At 36.3% G+C, this 24,413-nt stretch overlaps 1 protein-coding gene across 16 annotated transcripts in view; it reads left to right on the forward strand.

Moving 5' to 3' along the window:
• ERBIN (erbb2 interacting protein) overlaps positions 1-24,413 on the forward strand; it is a 96,020-nt gene that overhangs the window by 20,335 nt on the left and 51,272 nt on the right. For all 16 annotated transcript variants that reach the window (XM_084880800.1, XM_084880801.1, XM_084880804.1 and 13 more), the window contains exons 2-6: positions 9,845-9,892; positions 11,507-11,704; positions 14,716-14,833; positions 19,580-19,658; positions 21,223-21,312. In XM_084880800.1, coding sequence (XP_084736926.1) covers positions 11,516-11,704; positions 14,716-14,833; positions 19,580-19,658; positions 21,223-21,312 — 476 coding nt within the window. In that variant the 5' untranslated portion in view covers positions 9,845-9,892; positions 11,507-11,515. The remainder of the gene's footprint in view (positions 1-9,844; positions 9,893-11,506; positions 11,705-14,715; positions 14,834-19,579; positions 19,659-21,222; positions 21,313-24,413) is intronic.

The following is a 24,413-nucleotide window of genomic DNA, read 5'->3' on the forward strand; positions in this document are numbered from 1 at the left end:
AATATATAAAAACTCAGCAAAGGTGGATTATATATGACAGTAGGCAACTATGTCCCAAATAATAGATTTTTAATATTCTAACTTGATCTAAGGGTATAGTATTTTCAGTCTCCCTTAACCATTATTGTTCTAGTTTGCACTTTTTCTAGCTGAACAGAAGACAATTTCAAGGTTTTGTTTTCTAATGAAAAACTAGCATATCAAATCTATTTTGCTTATTGATGCTCTGGGAATCAGTTGAGGAAATCATATGTGTTTGTTTATTATTATGTTAAGAAAATTGAAGTATTTACACCTGACTAAAAGACTGTTTCTTTTCTTTAAAAGGGTACTTGTTATTGTAAAGCCTGTCATTTTTCTAGGAGGCAAGTGTAGATCTGCTCCTAGCATCTAAATGCAAAGCTTGACTGAGACCACTAACAGCACCAAATAATGATACAGATGATTTTAGCTTAAGAGATTTTCAAGATTTCCATTCTTGAAATAAACATTTATATGTCTGTTATGAATAATGTCCTTATTGTTCCAGGAAATGTCAAATTTTAGACAGCATGGCGTCCCAGTTTGCTTGACTGAATTAGGTTAAAAAAAAAAAAAAATCAAAACTCAACAGATAATTGATAGAGGTGACTAAAGGTGAGCTAGTATTCAACACTAAATGTTGGAATAAGCGTTACTGACACAGATCAGAGATGGTAATGTACAGCCATTCCTTTTTTTCATAATAAGTTAAACATCAGGTTCTAGTTACTTTAATAGACTTGATTTTTTTTCAGAGTAGTTTTATGTTCATAGCAAAATTGAGTGTAAGGTAGAGAAATTTCCCATGTATCCTTTGTCCCCAATATGCATAGCTTCTCCCATTATTCATTTAACTCTAACAAGGGGAACCACAATAACAAATAATTATCACCCCAAAGTTAGTGGTTTATTTTAGGGTTCACTCTTCATGTACATCCTATGAGTTTGGACAAATGTATAATGACATGTATTCATTATTATGGCTTCACCAACCTAAAAATTATCTGTGCTCTGCCTGTTCATCCTCTCCCCACCCCAACTAGAAACCTCAGATGTGTCCATAGTTTTGCCTTTTCCAGCACATTATGTAATTGTAATTATATGTATGAAGCCTTTTCAGAATGGCTTGTTTTTTGTGTTTTTTTTGTTGTTGTTGTTTTTACTTTGCATTTAAGATTCCTCCATGTCTTCCTGGCTTATTAGCTCATTTCTTCTTAGCACTTAATAATCCATTGTATAGACTTATAGTTTATCCATTTGCCTTCTGGACATCCTGGTTGCTTACAAATTTGGGCAATTCTGAATGAAACTGCTATAAACATTCATGTATAGGTCTTTGTGGAGAGGTACATTTTTAATTACTTGATATAAATACCAAGTAGCATGATAACAATATGTTTAATTTTCTAAGGAAGCACCAAACTGTCTTCTAAAGTGGCTGTACCATTTTGCATTCCCACCAGCATTAAATGAGTTTCTTGTCCTCATCATCATTTGATGGTATCAGTGTTACAGATATTGGCCAATATAATAAGTTTACAGTGCTATCTCATTGTTTTCTGATGACATATGATGTGGAACATCTTTTCATATGTTTACTTGCCATCTCTATATCTTTGGTGATGTGTTAAGATCTTTGACCAATTTTTTAATTGGATTGTTTTCTTATTGTTGAGATTTCCCTTTTTTTTTTTTTTTTTTTTGTATTTTGGATAACAATTATTTATCAGATGTGTCTTTTGCAAATACTTCTGCCAGTCTGTGGCTTGTCTTATTCTCTTGACATTGTCTTTTTCAGAGCAAAAGTTTTGTCGTTTTAGTGAAGTCTAGTTCTTTCTTTCATGGATTGTGCCTTTGATGTTTGTATCTTAAAAATCATCACCATACCGAGTCATGTAGGTTTTCTTCCACATTATCTCCTAGGACTTTTATAGTTTTGTGTTTTACTTTTAGGCCTGTGATCCATTTTGAGTTTATTTTTTGTGACAGGTGTAACGTTTGTGTCGAGTCATTTTTTTTTTTTTTTTTTTTTTTTTTTTTTGCATGTGAAAAAACACCAATTGTTGAAAAGGCTGTCTTTGCTCCATTGAATCGCTTTTGGAGCTGAAATATTTTAAAATTACACCTTCCCTCTGAGTAATTACTCTTTCAATATTCCTATTGAGAAAACAAACACACACATACACACACACACACACACACATTTGGGAGTCCTTTGCAATTAAACCTCATGGCCTGTGGATGATAACCCTTCTAAAATTTTAATACAGATATTCACATACCAAAGTGGATGACTGGAAAAGGCAACATCAGACACCTTTCTCTGAGAAAAGGTGACCACAAATTCATAAAATACTTCTGTGTAATTTTAAAATATTTTAGCTCCAAAAGCAATACCAATTTCAACCGTTTTCATCACATGGCACACATAAACTATTAAAATTCTGCAGTGCATCAAAAATATCTATTTTTGCTGATCTGACAAAAAAAGTTATAATTTTGATGCATTTACATTGGACTGTTACTTTTGTGTTGGCTGTTATATTTTTATTTGATAATCTAAGGGAGAAGAGGTCAGGGTCCCTAATTAAATAGTCAGGTATTGCATACTTTAAAAATTCTTGCGGTTAAAAATTGCTGCAATATAGCAAGATAACATTCTCTACTATAGTGATTTCTTACTAAGACTTGGTACTTCTTTAAAGCTCAAACATTGTTATGCTACATAACAACAACAATGGCAGTAGTTTTCTTTCTAGTGTTCATATATTTTACCAAAATATTTATTTCTTGCTTTCTAGCAGATTCTTAACCATGTGCCATTTTAACTATTGTCTGACTTTTTTAAATTAATTTATAGGCCGAAACCGGTTTGGCTCAGTGGATAGAGCGTCGGCCTGCGGACTGAAGGGTCCCAGGTTCGATTCCAGTCAAGGGCATGTACCTTGGTTGCGGGCATATCCCCGATGGGGGTGTGCAGGAGGCAGCTAGTCGATGTTTCTCTCATCGACATTTCTATCAATAGCAATCTATCCTTCTCCCTTCCTCTCCGTGGAAAATCAATAAAATACGTTTAAAAAAATAAATAAATAAATAAAATTAATTTATATTTTGTATCCCCTATCCTATCTAATAAAGAGGGAATATGCTAATTGACTGTCCCTCCCTCAAAGATGGTGGCACCATAGCCAATAAGGAGGGGATATGCTAATTGACTGCAATGCCCTCAAAGATAACGCCCATAGCCACAAGTTGGCAGTGTCCAGTCCCCTCAGCCCCGCCAAGGCTGCAGGCACACTGCAAAGCCAGGCTTGCCCTGCCCCAACTGCCTGCCTCTGGAGCACTTCAGCCCCTCCAGCCGCCCAGGGCCAGCCCGAGGTGCAGGCAAGCCTTGGATGGCAGCTGCTCAGCCGCCCAGGGCCGGCTGAGGCTTGTGCTGCCAGCAGTGGCAGCAACAGAGGTGTGGTGGGGTGTCACCTTCCCCTGATTGCCGGGTCGCCTCCCGCCCCTGAGGGCTCCCTGAATGTGAGAGGGGGCAGACCAGGCTGAGGGACCCTCCCTCCAGTGCATGAATTATAATAATAAAAGCATAATATGCTACATCCGGCATCCTTTTGGACGACCTTCCTGACAAAGCCCGGGCTGCGAGGGAAGTCTGGGCCCCGGGTGCCTGCCAGCAGCCAGAGGGAAGCTGGTGCCAGCAGCCAGGGGAGGCCTACTCTTGCATGAATTTCATGTATCGGGCCTCTAGTATTTTATAAGCCCTTTGAGTGCAGAGAGCCACATATTCTACTTAATATTCTCACAGCACCCTTAGTAGTGAGGAAGTGAATAAGTAGGTGACTAAATTATGTAGTTAAGAGCTACAAGAAAAAGTAATGCTTGATTAGTAGAAGAAAATTAAATTTTTGTTTTTCTTCTAGTCTCTACATATATGATGCTATTTTACTTAAAAAGTAAATGGGTCTTGAGCTTTAAAGGATGCTTAAGATAGCTTAATAGAATCATAGGTGCTATACCTAAAATATTCATCTGAATCCTACTAAAAATGAATCTCTTAATAGATAAGGCTTTTATCATGTGATATTTTTAAGCTTTACTTATAGGTGTTAATCTTTCTGTAACAAAGTGTTAATAGTGATCTGGTTTTCTTTGAAAGGTTTGTAATGTTTATAATCATACCAAGGCTAAGGTAAACTCAAAACAAACACATTAGCATTATAGAAAAATGAGGATTTCAAGCTATTCTTTTTTTGGTAGTTTCTTTGTTCTGTTCTGTTTTTCTGATTCCTACTTTGTTCTTTTTTTCTATTGGTTTTTTCTCTATTGCTGGTTTTTTTCTCTATTTCTTCTCTTCTCTAATTTAGTGGTTTTTTCTCTATTGCTTGTGGTTTTTTTCTCTATTGTGGTTTTTTTCTCTATTGCTTCTCTTCTCTAATTTAGGACAAAATATACTTCTAAAAAAATTCATCTAAAGAAATAAGAGCCTTCACCAGACGAATTTGCATTTTAATAGAGGTGTTTGGAGAGGGTCCAAAATAAATAAATACTGGTGGCATTTGAAGCAGTGTGGCACAGTGTCCAGAATCCTCAAATCAGGTCATGCTTTCCAGTAGGTTGGGCTCAGTTTCTAGGGTGGTATACACACTGCATAAAAAACATGCGAGTGGCTTTAGCTGGTGTCCTGGTATGTTTCCTTTTTTAAAAGCTATTTTTCAATTGAACTATAATTCACATGCAGTAGAATTCACCTGTTTAAAATGTACAGTTTGGTATTTTTAGTACATTTGTAAGGCTCTGCAACCATTTTTACTGTCTGTAACTCCTAAAACATCTTATTATCCCCCCAAAAACCCATACCTATTATTAGCCACTCCTGTATCCCCTGCTCCTAGACTCTGGAAACCACTAATCTACTTTCTATTTCCATTAATAATTTGCCTACTCGGAACATTTCATAAAAATACAATCCTGCAATATTTGGTGTTTTATTTCAGGTTTCTTTTTTAATTTTTATTGATTTTTAGGCAGAGGGATAGAGAGATAGAAACATCGATGAGAGAGGAAATACCATCTATTGGTTGCCTCCTACCTACCCCATACTGGAGATTGATCCTGAAAAGTGGGCATGTACCCTAATCAGGAATCAAACTATGATCTCTTGGTTCCTGGGTTGACACTCAAACCACTGAGCCACCACAGGCCAGGCTGTGTCTGGCTTTTTACCATTGCATAATGTTTCCAAAGTTCATCCATGTCATATCATGTATCGCTTTTTACAGCTGAATAATCATCCATTGTGTGCATATACATTTTATTTATCTAATCATTAGTGGATGAATACTAGATTGTTTCTACTTTTTAGCCTCCCTGGTTAATTCTGTTGTGAACGGTAGTTGCTGCAAGTTTTTCTTGAAAGCACGTATTTTCGATCCTTGGTTATATACCGAGGCGAGGAATTGATGGTCATGTAATTATGCTTAACTTTTTGGAGGAACTGCCAAACTATTTTCCAAAAGTGATTATATCAATTTACATGTCCCTCTGTGATGTATGAGGGTTCCAGTTTCTCCACACCCTCCCTGACACTTGTTATTGCATGTCTTTTTCATTATTGTCATTGCTAGTTGCTGTGAAGTTTTATCTCATTCTGGTTTTGCTTCATATTTCCCTAATAACTATTGATGTTGAGCCTCATGTGCTTATTAGCTATTCCTATATTTTTGAAGAAATGCCTGTTCACATCTTTTGCCATTAGTTTTATTTGTTTTTTTATTGTTGAGTTTTAAGAGTTCTTTATATATTTTGGATACAAGTCTCTTTTCAGATAAATGATTTAAAAATATTTTCTCTCATTCTGTGGATTCTCCCCCTTCCCCCCTTGTTTGCTAGATAGGGTTGATACTTTTCAAATTTCAATGGGAATGTCTCTGGTAATTTCTTCTGTTTTCTTGAACATGATGCTAATAGTTGGTTGGTTTGTTTTTAACTGAGGAAATGTTTCTAGTTTACTAAGATTTTTTCAAGAATGTTAGATCTCGCCGAAACCGGTTTGGCTCAATGGATAGAGCGTCAGCTTGGGGACTGAAAGATCCCGGGTTCGATTCCGGTCAAGGGCATGTACCTTGGTTGCGGGCATATCCCCAGTAGGGGGTATGCAGGAGGCAGCTGATCGATGACTCTCCTCATCGATGTTTCTAACTCTCTATTCCTCTCTCTTCCTCTCTGTACAAAATCAATAAAATAATTTTAAAAAATTAGATCTCTTTTGGCAGTTTCAAGAGGGTTCCTCCACCCCCACCCTTCATCTATTTGTGATTTTTAGTAGATTTTTCTCATGTTTATTCATTTTGGCATTCCTAGAATTTATTCTCCTTAGCCATATGTGGTATTACTACTACATTTGAGTTTCTCCTCAAATCTATACAAATGTGTATTTATGTTAATTTATGGATATTTGATAGGTGCTGGTATTTGAATTATGTTGACTGTGTATCATGAATTGGGAACATAATGAATCTTGTGATTAAATTCCATTCCTTGAAAATTTGCAAGTGACAGTACTGAGTGATTGGGACTAGCGCTAGGTGTTGACAGTGGGTGCAAACAGTGGCTCCAGTGCCAGCTATGGGTGCGAGTGGGGCTGGTGCTGGCAGTGGGTGTGAGCAGCAGCTGCCAGCCCCGATTGCCCCTCAGGAGCAGGAGGGATGGAAAAGCCCTGAGGGGGGCATCAGGGCTAGCACCTGCTGCCAGTGCCGAGTGATTGGGGCCGGCAGCGGGTGCCATGGGCAGCTCCAGCACCAGCAGCAGGTGCAAGCAGGGCCGGTGCCAACAGCAGATGCAAGCGCTGGGCGGGACTGTGGTATACAGGAGCGAAGAATTTTCAGTAACCACCAGAGGCTCACTCTGATGACAGCGACCTGTGCCCCTCCTTGGTCTGGTGCCCCGTTCACCTGCTCCACCATCCCCCTGTGGCCGATGCCTACCATGTTCCACACTCTGCTGCCTGCTACCGACACCCACCATGTTCCTTGCATGCCCCCTGTGCTCAGTGCACATCTTAGCAACTGGTTGTTTGGTTGCTCTGCCATTTGGTCTATTTACATATTAGCCTTTTTGTTTTAATGTTTTATTGATTTTTTACAGAGAGGAAGAGAGAGGGATAGAGAGTTAGAAACATCGATTAGAGAGAATTATCGATCAGCTGCCTCCTGCACACTCCCCACTGGGGATGTGCCCACAACCAAGTACATGCCCTTAACTGGAATCGAACCTGCAGGCTGACACTCTGTCCACTGAGCCAAACCGGTTTTGGCTACATATTAGCCTTTTATTATATAGGATAGTGGAATGAAAAATTGTTTTCTGTAAAAATAGGCTCTCTTGTTCTACAAATGATGTCATTCTTTTGAAACTGACATGGAGATTTCTGAAGATTTTCTTCTACTTTGAGCAATTTTCAAAGAATCTTGAGTTTTGAGGGTGGGGGAAGAATCTTGAGTTGTATATCTAATTAGAGGTCTGGTGCACAACATTCGTGCACTGGGGGTGGGGGTTCCTCAGCTTGGCTTCTGGCTGAGCGGTGCTCCCCTGGTAGTCAGTGCACATCATAGCGACCGGTCATTCTGCCATTCTATCGATTTGCATATTACGGTTTTATTATATTCCTCCTAAATCAGAATCTCTTAGAAGGTGTGGTAATATAAAATACTCTACATGAATTTTATTCAGTTAGTTCCACCATTGCACCCCAGGTTTCTGTTTTCCTTCTCATGAGCAGCTTTTTTATTGGTGAGAGATTTTGCTAGGACTGTGTGAATTGTTGCCTAAATTGCTTTATAAAAAAATTTCAATGGGCTCTTCTCTTTCGTTAACTAGATTATTTCCATCTGCCTACAGAACCATTGTTGTGACTCATTCTTCCCTCACTGCTGCTCTATTTTTCTAATGTCCTCCTTAGCCAAACAGCCTGAGTTGTCCATATCTGTTATGTCAAGTTATGCTGTTCTTACTTCTTGAATCCCTTCCAGACCGTTTGGTCTCCACCACTCCACAATAAATGATCTTGTCAAGATAATAACTTTTGCATTACTATACAGTGGTAATTCTCATTAACATACTAGTAGCTGATAACTTCTTAAAACTATCTTTTTTCTTTCTACATTTATGCTCTTGATGCTTTCACCTAATTTTATTGCTTTAAATATCATCTGTAAGCAGATGACTTCCAAATCTATATCCTCAGCTTGGATCTCTTTCCTCCATCTCTGAACACCCATATCCAACTGTCCACTCAGGATCCCACTAAGACATGTCAGGTGTTTTACACTAATGTTTCAAAGCACAAGCTCCTCTCATCTCCTCTCCAACATGCTCCTTCCATGGTAGTCCATCTCAGTTTTATTAGCAGTTCCATTCTACCAGGCTATCACATAAGTGGGAATATGTAGAATGACAAATTTAGTGGCCATCCTTTGCTTGCTACATACAAAGGTATTGTTTGTGGCATGTACTATAGAATTTGTGGAGAAGATTAAACAGCTTAGTAGTCCTAAAAACTACTTAGCATAGAGACAAATACTCTGTTACATTAGAGTTATTCTATAAAACTTCAAAACACATTTATTAATATCTCTGAAATCTTAAGAAAGATTATGATGTATATGCTTTTTAATGCCATTGTTTTGGGTTTCAGGTTATCTCATTTTGGAATATGTTGGTTACATGTATAGAAAATTTAGCAATGGTTTAAGCAAATAGAAATTTTGTTTTTTGTTTTTGTTTTTGTTTTTTTTTTTTACAAACTAAGAAATCCAGAATTATATAGTAGTTAGCATTGCTTCAGCTAATTTTAACAGCAGTGCTATTAGAAACTCCATAGCTGGTTTTGTGCTTCTACACTGTCAGACTTATTGATTTGGTATAAATCCTCTTGCTTTTGCTGACTTTTATGGTTTTAAGATGATGGTTGTATGATAGACATTACATTCACATCTAGTCCTGGATATAGAAAGCACATTTAAAAAAAATTTTTTTTTAATAACCAACCCTCCTCATTCCACCTCCAAAGCAAACTTCTGAGTGTATGTCATTGGTCTTAATTGTTATCCATTCATTGCCTTTCCAACCTTGGAAAGCTTAAAAGTGGGTATTTAGTGGTCTCCATTACCAGCCTGAGAGAAGGAAAAACTGGAAAGGAGAAATAGAATCTGATAAGCAACTAATACCTTCTGCCAAATAAAACCATCAAAAACTACTAAATTTCTATATAATTGATTATTAGCATTTATTTGCTTGGAAAAACTTGATCATTTCTCAGTAAGTTCATATAAATGGGATTATAATGGTAGGTTGAGAGATATTTGTTATTTGCTATAGAGCAAGACTCTAGATAGCTTACAAATGAATTAAGAATAATCCAATGACTGACTGAAAAGTTAGTCATTTAGCCCTAACTGGTTGAGCTCAGCGGATAAAGCATTGACCTGCAGACTGAAGGGTCCCAGGTTCGATTCCAGTCAAGGGCATGTACTGTTGTTGTAGGCACATCCCCAGCAGGAGGTGTGCAGGAGGCAGCTAGTCGATGTTTCGAACTCTCTATTCCTCTCCCTTCCTCTCTGTAAAAAATCAATAAAATGTATTTTAAAGAAGAAAAGTTAGCCATTTATTTGGAAGTTAGCAAGTTTACATGTGTCAGTTTACACTGGTGAATTTTTGAGAATTTTATTTTACATTTTGAGGTAAATAAGAAATTTAAAAATATGTTCCTTAGAGTCATAAAGATCTAATTTTTGAGTTAATTTTTGTTTGTTTGTTTTCATAGAATGTTGGCTCAATTAAGAAACAGCAGGGAGATAAATTCAGCCAAGTGGTAAGTGGCTTTAATTTTTGTTGTTGTTATAAAGTGTTTTGGGGGAAGAAAAAGAAAGTGTTTTGGCTTATTATTATGCCTTTTTTTCTTGGATCATTCCTCTTCATTTGATTAGAAAATTTTTTCATCTACCATGTTGTCTGATTTATGAAGTGACTCTTGCTTATCACAACACTAAAGTTCTAATTAGTAGTCCCCATGTTGATCACTTCCTGTTCAGACCAGGCAAGGTTTTCTCTCTTTGGTTTGCTTTCTTACTATATTGTGTAATGGTGGATCTCTTTGTGTATTGTCACTCACTTATTTCCTCCTCTACCCTCAATAATTAAGGTTCCCTTATTTTCAATCAGCAGTATTTAGTCTGCTGAATTGGGTTCATTTTTTAATTGGCTCAAGGCCCACTGTATTCAATCTGAAGTATAAACTGTTCTCTTCATAGCCTCTGTTCACAGAAAGTTTTCATTTGAGATATAAACTCTTTTTGTAGATTCCTAGAGCTATGCATCTAATTCCTTTTCTGAGTTAATTGTCTCTACTGACTTCTGCAGTTTCTGAACATATGTCTGGGACATGATCTATTCATGATTTGCAATAGCATTCAGTAAACTTTACTGAATATTTGTTGACAAGATTTTTATTACTCTATTTATTTAGTATAATTGACATGTTAATTTGAGGTGTAGAATGTAATGATTTGATATTTTGTATATTGCAAAATGATTACCACAATAAAGTTAACATCCATCACCACACATAGTTACAAATACTTTTTCCTGCGGTGAGAACTTTTAAGATCTATTCTCTTAGCAACTTTAAAAATGCAGTACAGTATTATTAATTATAGTCATGATCCCCATGAGACAAAGATTTTATAGAACATTTGATGTTTGATATCATAGAGTAAGGGAAGAGAAAATTTTCCTTAACTATCTCTGGGTCCCTGGCTGCATCTGAAAATTAAACTAACAAAGACAGATTAACAGGAGAAAAGCATACACATTTATGTAATACTAGAGGCCTAAAGCCCAAAATTGTTACAAGGGCCTCGGTCCTCATAGCCCTGGCTTCATCCTGAAGGTAGTTCAGATGGTCATTTTGCTGTTCGGCCATCCAGTCTAATTAGCTTATATTCCGCTTTTATTATTTATAGATAAGTTATAAATGGCATGTGAGCCTTCATATAGAGACAAAGACCCAAAGAAACTGATTTTAGTGTGTATTTCTTTAAGAGAGAAAAATGGGGAGTGGAGAGACAGACAGACAGACAAACAGGCATGGGTTCGTTGTTCTACTTATTCTGCATTCATTGGTTGCCTCTTGTATGTGCCCTGACTGGACATCGAACCCAAAAATATTGAGATGGCACTCTAACCAACTGAGCTACATGGCCAGGGCCAGAAGTGCTTGAATTTAATTTGAATGTAATATATATAAATTGTATAATACAGCAATGTTAAATGCATTTCATTGAACGTAGGTGAGGAGGTATTTATCTGTGATACATAAATTGTGATAAATGCATAATTTGTTTTGAAAAATTGTTTTAATATGTATGTTTTTCTTTTTGTTAATATGTATGTTTTAACTAAATTTATTGTTATTTGAATATTGCAGTGTCTAAAAATGACTACAAAACGAAGTTTGTTTGTGCGGTTGGTACCCTGCCGATGCCTACGAGGGGAAGAGGAGACTGTCACTACTCTTGATTATTCTCATTGCAGTTTGGAACAGGTTCCCAAAGAGATTTTTACTTTTGAAAAAACTTTGGAGGAGCTCTATTTAGATGCTAATCAAATTGAAGAGCTTCCAAAGGTACGTTCATACTGTCTTTAAAGGATTGCCTTGTTATTTTTATACCTAGAAATATGATATTCCCAATGTTGCTATAATGCTGCAGTTGTATAAGGTACCCCCTAAAAATATATGCAGACAATAATTATAAAGGCAGTGTTTATTAAAGTACATTTCATTTTCAAAATTGAGCTCAGCTATTGAAATGTGTATACTTTTTTGGGGACACCCTGTATTTGTGTGCACTGTTTCCATTTTTTTTGTTTGTTTGTTTAATTTTATCTTAGGGTATGCTGCACTATATATATATATATATATATATATATATATATATATATATATATATATATATATATATATAATATATTCCTCAGTCAAGGACATACTTAGAGGAAGGGAGAGGTGATAGGTGGGTGGATGAATGGACAGACAGACAGACAGATAGATAGATACATGTATGTATATATGTGAAAGAGAAACATTGATCACTTGCCTTCCATATGCTCCCAAACTAGTGATCAAACCTGAAATCTAGATAGGGGCCCTGACCAGGAATCGAACCAGCAACCTTTTGATGCACCGGATGCCACTCAACCAACTGAGCCACTCCAGCCAGGCCCATCCATTTTAAAAATAGAATTTTTAACCTCTGTCTCTTTATGTTAACTGCTTGAGTCGTTGTGTAAATAACTGAAGGTGTGGTAATATACACCTTTTTGTATTTTGTATTTAACATTTTGTATTTAATTTCAGTTTTGTTCTAGCCACTAAGATAGACAATAAGACTACACAATTTCTGCAGCCAATAAATTTAACTATAATAGACTAAGAATTGAAAACATCTATCCTACATTATTATCATTGGGGATAAATTGGCATTTTTGTTTGTTACATTTTAATTTAGTTGTTAAACAGCTTCTTAGAGATAGCATTTTGTTTACCTCATTTCAGTTTGTTTGGAAAGGTTTTGGAGGACTTAATATTTCTGAAATGTAGAAACAACTAGAAGGAGAAGTTGGATTGTTGCCATGAAATGTCTCATCTTATCTACTTGATTAAAACTTTTTGTGACTACTTTTTCCCTTAAATCTTAATCCTCTTTATTCTCTACTCAATTCTTCTTCTTTTTTAAATGCAAAAGCTGCAATAGCTTTAATTTAATTGTTAGAACCATTTGCCACCCAAACAACAGTACTTTTCTAACTGTTGGTAGACACATGAGTGGCTTAAAAGTCAATTTAATATGTGTGCATTTCTAAATAATAAGCTATGATTTTTACTGGCAAATTTAGAAAATAAAAACATAGCACACCCAGTTAAGCAATTTACAGATAAATGATAAATAATTTTTTATTGTAAGTGTGTCTTATGCAATATATAGGACATACTTTTACTAAAAAGTTATTATTTACCTGAGACCTAATTTAATCAGGCATTTTATATTTTAACAGCAATGCTAACTAATGGAATAGAAAATAGAGTGTGTTGTATGTATCCATTGTTACATGCAAAATTTTAGATTTGTGTCTGTGTGTATACCTACTGGGTGGCAGTTTTGAAAAAGGAAGGCTTGTATTTCAGTGGCCATTAGTAAAACAGAACATTTTAAAATCCATTGCCATTCTAGGTTGTCTTATAAAGAAATCATATATAGCTATGGTTAAAATATTAAAGGTTGTGAGTTTCCCAGCTGGTGTGACTCAGTGGTTGAGTGTCAACCCATAAATCAGTTGGTTTGGTTCCGAACAGGGAACATGGCAGGGTTGTTGTCTCGATCCCCAGTGTGCATGAGTTAGCTGTTTCATTGATGTTTCTCTCCCTCTCCTTTCCTCTCTGAAATTAATAAAACATTTTTCAAAAAATGTTGTAGGTTGCATGTTCATGAATTATTTCCCTATGTTGTGATCAAGTGCTGTGTAATGTACTTTTTCCATGTTGTTCTTCAGCAAATAATTTATCTTTCTTAGCCAATTCTCCTAGAGGATGTGGAAGACTAAGATTAGTTTCTTTCTCTAATCACCACCAGTGGGGTATCAATCTAGGGATTGTTGAAAAGAGAGAGGCTTGTTATGATAGTGCAAATAACTGAATCACTTATACTTACCATTTTTCATTTTTGGAAGAATGCCCTTCTTAAATAGGGCTTATTCATAATGCCATTCTGTTTTTCTAAACGACTTTACTTTGTTATAACAGTTTTTTAACCACAACAATATTAACAGGAAGGTATACAGATTTCCCATATACCTACTCTGTCCTCACACATGCCTCCACCATTATCAACATCTCCCACCAAAATGGTACATTTGTTTAATTGAGGAGTCTGCGTTGAAAAATCATAATCACCTAAAGTATGTAGTTTACATTAGTTTTCACTCTTAATGTTACCTATTTTGTGGGTTTGGACATAGGTATAATGAATGTCATATATCCATTATTATGGTTTCATACAGAGTATTTGCAATGCCCTAAAAATCTGTGCACAATACAAGTTTTTGTTGTTTTTTTGTGTGGAACTTAGAAGTGGCCCACTTACCTATTTCTTTCGGTAAATATATTTTTAGGTCACATTTAATTGTGATTTTAGCATAACAATATATTTGCCCCCATACTTATTTGTCCTCCCATACCAGAATTCTATATTTTGAGTAAATTTTAAGTTGATTGCACTTACTTAAATTTAATTTATGCAACCTTTCATTTTGGAATAAGGGTGTTGAAATACAAGTTCCAAAATTTACAATATTTTATAGCCACTTATTTTTTTACTACCTCAATAGAGAATACAACCATATTCTCACTTAGTGCATTTTGCTCAAGGTAGAAGTGTTAGGATGTAAATCATTTTGAGTAGGTTGATTTGTGTTCAGATTTATAAGAGCATAAAATAATAAGATCTTTCTTGGTATTTGTATAGGTATACTAAACTGATTCACTTTTAATAATACTGTTTATTTGTATAAAGGTTAATAAATGAAAAATTAAGGAAACTTAAGAAATGATCAAAGTCCTTTCTTCCCTTGTTTTAATAGCAACTTTTTAACTGTCAATCTCTACACAAACTGAGTTTGCCAGACAATGATTTAACAACATTACCAGCATCTATTGCAAATCTCATTAATCTCAGGGAACTGGATGTCAGCAAGAATGGTAAGATTCCCTACCCCACCCTAAGTTTTTGTACTTGGGAGCATGTTATATTATTAAGATTTATATTGTGTTTTAACAAATAAAAATACAAAATTGAAAAGTCATTATAATAATGTATTATTGTTTTAGTTTTCGCATATATAAAATTTATATAAGTGACCTATGAGAGCTTAAAGGAAAGTAGAGAATAAGTATAAAGAAAATGAGCCTGGCCGAAACCGGTTTGGCTCAGTGGACAGAGTGTCAGCCTGGGGACTGAAAGGTCCCAGGTTCCATTCCAGTCAGGGGCATGTACATTGGTTGTGGGCACATCCCCAGTAGGGGGTATGCAAGAGGCAGCTGATCGATGTTTCTCTCTCATCGATGTTTCTAGCTCTCTATCCCTCTCCCTCTCTGTAAAAAATCAATAATATATATATTTTTTTTTAAAAATGAGCCTGGCCAGCATGGCTCAGTGGTTGAACATGGACCTATGAACCATGAAGCACATGCCCGGGTTGTGGGCTTGATCCCCAGTGGCAGGTGTGCAGGAGGCAGCTGATCAGTGATTCTTTTCATCATTGATGTTTCTATCTCTCTCTCTCTCTCCCTTCCTCTCTGAAATAAAAAAAAAAAAAGTACATTTTTTTAAAGTATAAGAAAATTAAAATGTCCTTTTAATTTAAATGCTGGGATACATGTATGTACATATTCATATATCCTTAAATTTATATATTTATTTATATTCATTGCCTTGTTGTTTGTAATGATGAGAAACTAGTAACAACTATGTTGTTGATTACACAGTTACAATACATATATCCATAAGAATGGATGTAATGTAGCTGCATCATTACTGACAAGAACGATTTAGTATAAAGGAAAAAAATTGTGCAGCATTATATATGAATTGAACTTGAACAAATTATTTAATTTATTGAGAGACCACTCTGTACCAAATACTTTATTAAAAGCTGGAAATACAATTAATGATGAGATGTAAAAAGGACATGGTCATTGTTCTCCTGTATAATCTTCTTTAGTTTAGTATACATTGAAGAGAGTGAAAGATCTATTCCAAAATGTTAAGTGCTTACCTTGGAATGAGAGAAAAATAGACACTTAAAAATTTTAGAATGAGCATGTATTTATAATTTATGAAAAAAGGAAATGTAATAAGGATAAATTCTAAATGCTCTACCCAAAGATACAAGACTTCAGTGAACATTTAATACTCAGTCAATAAAAGGCTAATATGCAAATAGACCAAACAGTAGAACGACCAGTCGCTATGATGAGCACTGACCACCAGGGGGAAAACGCTCAGTGCAGGAGCTACCCCTGGTAGTCAGTGCGCTCCCACAGGAGAAGCACTCTCAGCCAAAAGCCAGGCTCATGGCTGGCTAGCACAGCGACAGTATCAGGAGCCTCTCCTGCCTCTGTAGGTGGGAATTTAAAAAAAAAAAAAAAAAGTGCTCAGAGGAGCCTGACTAAAATTTGGTCAAGTAGAGAGTTTTTATTGCCTGTTTTCTGGCACTATCGATGATTTAGGAGATATAAGAAGGAAAAATATAAACTTAGTTATTTGTATTTAAATTGCCATTATTCCCTGTACAACAGAATTAGGAGGCAGGTACCTAGGACAGTCCTAAAAGCCAAAGGGAGCTTTGTAATATACAATGGGAGGAAGCTATTATGGATTCATTTTTTTTTTTCATCCAGACAACATTAACTGAATAATTCTGTCTCTACTCCATGTATTTAAATGAATGATTATCAATTAGCATTCATGTACATATATTGATAGAATGTCCCTACCCGGCTTGAAAGAAAACGAGTCTAATTGTGGAGCCCTGTAATAATCACTAGCTCTTTAGCATGGTAACTAGATAAGTAAAACTGGGAATTAGAATAATACATATCACTTGAAGTGGTGAACACACAATACAATGTGTAGATGATGTATTATAGAATTGTACCCCTGAAACTTATATCATTTTATTAACCAATGTCACTCCAATTAATTCAATTAAAGTATTTTAAAAATTAAAAATGAATAAAATAATTAAAGAGAAGAGATTTAAACTAAAAATAAAAGAATATGCAGCAGGAAGTAGTAGCACAAAAACATTCTAGAACTAACAATGTTAAGAAAGGTCTAGAAGCATAGGAGGAATTATTAGAATGTTATTCTGGTACTTTCTTTTCCTGACTTCTAGAATACTGGCACATAGTAGATGGTCAAGAAATAATTGCTAATGAAAAATGGTAAACACAGGGAGGGCTCTATGCAGAATTAGTGAGGGATAGAATAGTATAGTCCAATATAAATAATAAACCACCACATAACAAATGCTGGTGGTTTATTATTAAATAAATAATGACATATTAAATACGTCATTCCACGTATTATCATAGTAAAAGAAAAAAGAGAGAGGAAAGTTAATAATTGAAAGATCATTCATCAGATTTTTAAATAATTTAAAATTTTAGGATTCAGCCAAAGCCGGTTTGGCTCAGTGGTAGAGCGTCAGTCTGCGGACTGAAAGGTCCCAGGTTCGATTCCGGTCAAGGGCATGTACCTTGGTTGCGGGCACATCCCCCGGTAGGGGGTGTGCAAGAGGCAGCTGGTCAATGTTTCTCTCTCATCGACGTTTCTAGCTCTCTATCTCTCTCCCTTTCTCTCTGTTAAAAATCAATAAAATATATTTTAAAATTTTAGGATTCAGATGACCACTGATTTTAGAGATGCATGAGAGTTTCACATGTTCTGAGTGAGAAGTTTGAATTACCCCTTAAATTTTTCTGTATTGTAACATTTAATCATGTTAAATCTTGAATAAGATGTTGTAATCTTACATCTAAGCTCTTGTGTTTTCTCATTTTAGGTGTTCATATCAGTTCAGTCTAATAATATTCTAGTATATCTCAATATTCTGGATATTGTTTTCATATTCATTAGCTGTATGCCCTGCTTGGAAGAAGGCAGGAAACATTGTGGCATACTCGATCTGTGTTTCCAAAAGCTGTATTTATTTAAAAGCTATTGTTTTAAGATCTTTGCTTTTATATTTTCTTAGTTTCTAGTCTTTTGCATAGTACAGTATTTTTCAATTGGCCAGGTAGTATGTTTCAGTGATTAAAACCCTTTTCTAAGAACAAGACTTGGACTCTAATCATTACCTCTCAGTTTATTGTTTCCATTATATTGGGGAAGTAATCTAATTCTCAATTAGTCTATATATTATACTAGAGGCCCGATACATGAAATTCGTGCACAGAGGGGGGGGAGGGTGTCCCTCAACCCACCCTGCACCCTCTCTAATCTGGGACTGCTAGCTCATAACCACTCACTTGCTTGCCTGCCTCATTGCCCCTAACCATTCTGCCTGCCTGATCACCTCCTAACCACTTCCTGCCAGCCTGGTCTCCCCGAACTGCCCTCCCCGGCCATCCTGGTCACCCCCAACTACCCTCCCCTGCAGGCCTGGTCCCTCCAACTGCCTGCCCCTGCAGGCCCGATTGCCCACAACTGCCCTCCCCTGGTGGCCCTCTTGTGGTGGCCATCTTATGATGATGTGGAGGTGGCTATCTTGTTACAACATGGGGGCAGCCATCTTGTGATGGCATCATGCAAGGGCACTAGGGCCATCTGGGCTTTTATTAGTATAGGTCAGTGGGTGGCAAACTCATTAGTCAACAGAGCCAAATATCAACAGTACAAAAATTGAAATTGCTTTTGAGAGCCAAATTTTTTAAACTTAAACTTCTTCTAACGCCACTTCTTCAAAATAGACTCGCCCAGGCCATGGTATTTTGTGGAAGAGCCACACTCAAGGGGCCAAAGAGCCGCATGTGGCTCACAAGCTGTAGTTTGCCGACCTCGAGTATATATTATCAATATTGCCATTTTCCTGCCTGTCTCATGAAACTGCTAACCACATTTTGGACCAGTCTATGTATAGGAAGTATATAAATTTAAGGTATTATTATTATTCGTCATTATTTCTTAAGGAAATCATTTTTATTATCTTTTGTATTCTGTGATAAAACTGGAGTGTTAATTTATGAGTCTTTCTAGTAATTTGCTTTTTCCTTTTGTCTCTATGAAGTTTTGGTTTGTTGTTATCTTTTTAAAGCAATGAAAAGTTGGCCAAGCTGCTATCCTAAGCTTTTGCAAATAGCAACTGGTGTTAAAACAATTATCTGATGCATCCAAAAGGCCTATCTTCTTGAGAAGACTAATGAGAATAATGATTAAAACATATCAAAGTGGGGTGGAGAAAGCTTGTGGGGAGGGGGAGATAAAAGAACTGAACACTATATAGTTATTAATTCTTCCTGTATGTGCACACTGAATAAAAAGCCAAGAATTATAGGGCAGAGAAACTAGAAAGAATAGCTTAGATAAGCTATTTTAAAATGTTGTACCACAAGAATTTTTAAAACAAGCAATACCTTACTAGTCAAGGGCACTGATCTCTTTTCCCTTGGATGTCAAATAAAAAAATGACAACAGCCAACACAATAGCCATCTGGTGTGAATGAATCAAAATTATATCTATTTTTTGACACATCAGCAAAAAAACATTTTTGTGTGTGCTGCAAAATTTAAGTAATTAGTTCATGTGTGCTATCAGTTGATAAAGGTTGAAAATTATGCTTAAATCTTTCTGATATGGGAATTTACTTGGAACTTAAAAATTGTTTAGACTGGTTTCATGTAATAGATTCTTTTAATTTGATAATTATTTGTTCATTTTTTAGGAATACAAGAGTTCCCAGAGAATATAAAAAATTGTAAAGTTTTAACAATTGTGGAGGCCAGTGTAAACCCTATTTCCAAGTAAGTTCTTCTCTGTTGAATTATAAGTTACTTTTGTAAATTACTATCAAAACATGAATAGTAGTTTAATATACAACTATGAAATAGTAATAGAATGTTACTCTCTATATTGAAATGAACTTTTAGTATTAGTCTTAAATCTATATAAAATTTGTTTTAGATTAAAATGGAATATTTTAAATCTTTCTAGCCCCATATTTTGCAAAGGTAAAATTGACATTCAGACAGATAATGCAAGTGTTTTGCTCCAGATTTTACAGATGGTTAATGTCTAAAATGTGATTAGAATTCAGATCTCCTCACTCATTGTTGCTGGCACAAGATAAGAATGTCTTCCTTCACCTGCAAATCAAATGTGTGGCACACTCAGTCTTTTGAAAGTAGTAAGCTGAAAGGTCAAAGAGGGAAATACAACAAAAAGTAGGAAAACTATATACCAGAGGTCATATACATTCTTTTATGATGGTGATGGCTAACCACAGAACACTTTCCTGGTGCCAATGCTGTTAAATTTTGTAAAAATAGAGTGGTGAAGCAAAAGACGAGCAGAGTGAAATGAAACATAGGCTAGGATTGCTAATTGAAAGTTGAAACCAGCTTTCACATAGTATAGTAATGTACTTAATGAGTTTTTTTTTAAATACCATTTCTTTACTTGCTGTGGAAGATGGAGGAATGTGACCTAGGAGAGAAGGAAGATGAGTCAAAGACTGATGAATCTACTTCAAGAAAGTTTTGTACTTGATAAAATCCAGGACAAACATATAAAGATTGTTTTATCCTCATATGAAAATATTGCTCTTGCATCAAGTTCTAGATCTGTGATTTCTTTTGTAAGTCATAGGGAATACAAATTAAAGCTAATACTTAAGAAATTTTCATAGGGCTTTAAGATGTCATTGAGCTTTTATATAATTTTTTGTGCTAATTATAAAATTATAGGATATTTGATTATTTGGGGGTTAATGTTGAAACTGAAAATGATCTAAACCTGTAGTTATCAAATGGGGATGATTTTGCCCTAAAGGTTTATTTGGTAAATTCTGGAGACATTTTGGGTTTTCATAGCCTGTGGTGCCACTCTCCTGGCTTCTAGTGTGTAGAGCTAAATATCCAACAGTACAGAATATCCAGTAGTGCAGATGACAGCTTCTCACAACAAAGAATTATCGAGCTCCAACCGTCAATACTGTCAAGGTTTAGAATTCCTTATCTAGTCCTTTGAATTGATGTTAGCCAAGGAGAATTTTAAGAGTGCCTACAGATGTCATAATTATGTCTTAAATTCTGTGTATTGTGGCTCATTCATAGCTGACAATTTTGTGCAGATTTTATCTTAAAGACAAATATTGCCTTACTACCCTTTAACAGAGATAGAGATACAAGCTTTGAAACAGGTAAGTTATTACAAAAGGCAAATTTCAATTTCAGGATCACTTGAAAAAGTAAAGAGGGGACTATTATCTGTTAAGAATGTGTGTTGGTTAGACAGATTTGTAGATTTTAATAAGAGATTGAAATTGTATATGTGAATTTAACTTAAATTCTGGTATATTTTGTATAGGCTTCCCGATGGATTTTCTCAGCTGTTAAACCTAACTCAGTTGTATCTGAATGATGCTTTTCTTGAGTTCTTGCCAGCTAATTTTGGCAGGTAAATTACAGTTTTTTCTAAAACCTTTTCTTGTGAGCTTATGTAAAGTTTTTAAGACTACAAATTGCTTTAGTAATACTGTTAATTATAGTTTCATAGGCTCTTTTGTAATTATTTTTAAGCATTGTGGTTTTTAGTTTCTTCAGAACTTATTTTGACTTTGAATTTATTTTTTCCAAGTTAGCAATAAACAGTGAAATATTTAAAATGAAGAGTAATGTGAAACTTGAATTGTTTTTTAAAATATGCAAAAATATCCTGGCCAATGTGGGTCAGTAGTTGAGCATTGACCTTTGAACCTACAGTTTGATTCCTAATCAGAGCATATGCCTGGGTTGCAGGCTCAATCCCCAGTGTGGGGCGTGTCGGAGGCAACCAATCAATGATTCTCATCATTGATTTTTTTTCTCTCTCTCCCTTCCCTTAGTCTCTGAAATCCATAAAAATATATTTTAAAAATGTAAAGTATGCAAAAATAGAGTTTAAATGGGATAATTTCTGCATATTTGAAATAACTGCTTCATTCTTAGCATTTATCATACTTTAAAATCATCTGATTATTGGTTTATGTCTTCTCACTAGAATTAAAATTCTAAAGAAAAAAAATGTGTTTCTGGGTATTCTACCACATTGTTTCCTCCTCCCCCCAATAACTAAATGTTTTATAGTTCCGCGGTAATTTTTTTAAAAGAGAAGATGAATCACTACTATAAATCAAATTATAATTTTTAAATTAATTGCTAGAGAAACTGCTAGCCAACTACATGTTAATTTTAGAGTCTTCTTTTTTTTGTCTAAAATTAAAGAAAAATATCATATGATTTCACTTATTTGTGGAAACTTTAAAAAAATCCCAAACCTCCAAGCTTATAGATAACAGATTGGTGGTTCCTGTAGGTATGTGTGGGTGAAGGTGATAAAAAGGTAAAGACTTTCAGTTAATATTCAATTGTGCACATTGTAACTAACAGATAAGTCATGGTGAATAATATACAGTGTGATGACTATATTTAGTAATTACTGTATTGTATATTTGAAAATTGTGAATAGAGTAGATCTTTTTTTTTTTCTTTTTTTTGTTAATCCTCACCTGAGGATATTTTTCCCTTTGATGTTTTTTTTTTTTTTTTTAAGAGAGAATGGAAGAGCTGAAATCGGTTTAGCTCAATAGATAGAGCGTCGGCCTGTGGACTGAAAGGTCCCAGGTTCGATTCCAGTCAAGGGCATGTACCTTGGTTGTGGGCACATCCTTTGTAGGGGGTGTGCAAGTGGCAGCTGATCAATGATTCTCTCTCATTGATGTTTCTAGCTCTCTATCTCTCTCTCTTCCTCTCTAAAAAAATCAATAAAATATATTTTTTTTTTAAAGAGAGAGAGAGAGAGAGAGAGAGAGAGAGAGAGAGAGAGAGAAAGGGAATATGGAAGGGAGGGAGGGAAGGGGATAGAGAGAAATATCGATCAATGAATCAGTGCCTCCTGCACGCACCCTAACCAGACCAGGGAGTAAGTCACAAGTCAGGTATGTGCCTTTAACCATTGCCTTTAACCATGAATCCAACTGGAAACCCTTTGGTCTTCAGGCTGATGCTCTAACTATTGAGCACATCAGCAGGGCATGAGAGTAGATCTTAAAAGTTCTCATCACAAGAAAAGAATTTGTGATTATGTATGGTGATGAATTTTAACTAAACTTATTGTGGTGACCATTTTGCAATATATACAAAGATAAAATCATTACATTGTATACCTGAAACTATGATAATGTCACTTATCCTCCACTAATAAAACGAGAAACATGCAAAATTGACCATACCTCTGCTACAACCACCAGCCAATCTGGAGCGAGTATGCAAATTAACAAATATGATAGCAGTCATGGAGCTGGAATAAGCAGGTTTCCTCCTGGTGATGAAGGAAGCAAAGTTTCCCACCTGCCCTGACCGGCCCTGGCCTCTGCTCAAGGCTACAGAATTTCAATTATAGCCGAAACCAGTTTGGCTCAGTGGATAGAGCGTCAGCTTGGGGCCTGAAGGGTCCCGGGTTCGATTCCGGTCAAGGGCATGTACGTTGGTTGTGGGACACATCCCCAGTAGGGGGTGTGCAAGAGTCAGCTGGTCGATGTTTCTCTCTCATCGACGTTTCTAGCTCTCTATCCCTCTTCCTTCTTCTCTCTGGAAAATCAATAAAATATATTTTTTTTTTAAAAATTTTTTATTTCAATTATAGAAGATGTGCAAGAGTCAGCTGGTCGATGTTTCTCTCTCATTGACGTTTCTAGCTCTCTATCCCTCTTCCTTCTTCTCTCTGGAAAATCAATAAAATATATTTTTTTAAAAAAATTTTTTATTTCAATTATAGAAGATCAATAAATCCCAGATATCTCCTTCCAGCTGGCCCTGGCCTCCACTCAAGGAGGCGCTGGGGAAAAAAGCAAAACAAAACAGGAGGAGCTGGGGGCTTGGGTCACCAAGGTGTGTGGCCAGCCTGCAAACAGCCATCAGTCCCTCACCGAGGCTGGCCACACCCCCATGGGGTGAGGGTCCCCTCTGGGGGGCTTGGCCAGCCTACAAACAGCCCTTCACCCAGGCTGGCCTCACCTACGCTGGCCAGGCACCCCAGCGGGAATCCCTACCCTAAAGGGGGTGTGGCCAGCTTGAAAGCAGTCCTCAGCCCATCACCCAGGCTGGCCACGACCCCCCCCAACGGGGATCCTCACCCCATGGGGGCGTGACAGGCCTGTAAACCACCACAGGCCCCTTGCCCAGGCCGCCCCACACTCCAAGGGAACCCCACCCTGATCTGGGACACCCTTCAGGGAAAACCAGTTGGCCCCCACCCGTGCACCAGGCCTCTTTCTATGCCAGTGCTCAGCAAACTGCAGCTCACGAGCCACATGCTGCCCTTTGGCCCCTTGAGTGTGGCTCTTCCACAAAATACCACGTGTGGGCACACAGGTACAGTGCAAGTGAAACTTCGTGGTCCATGCACAGAAGTTGGTTTTCGGCTCTCAAAAGAAATTTCAATTCTTGTACTGTTGATATTTGGCTCTATTTACTAATGAGTTTGCCGACCACTGTTCTAATAAAAAGGTAATATGCTAA

This window comes from Pipistrellus hanaki, assembly GCF_964339955.1.
Source record: "Pipistrellus hanaki genome assembly, chromosome: 4".
In the NCBI taxonomy this organism is placed as follows: Eukaryota; Metazoa; Chordata; class Mammalia; order Chiroptera; family Vespertilionidae; genus Pipistrellus; species Pipistrellus hanaki.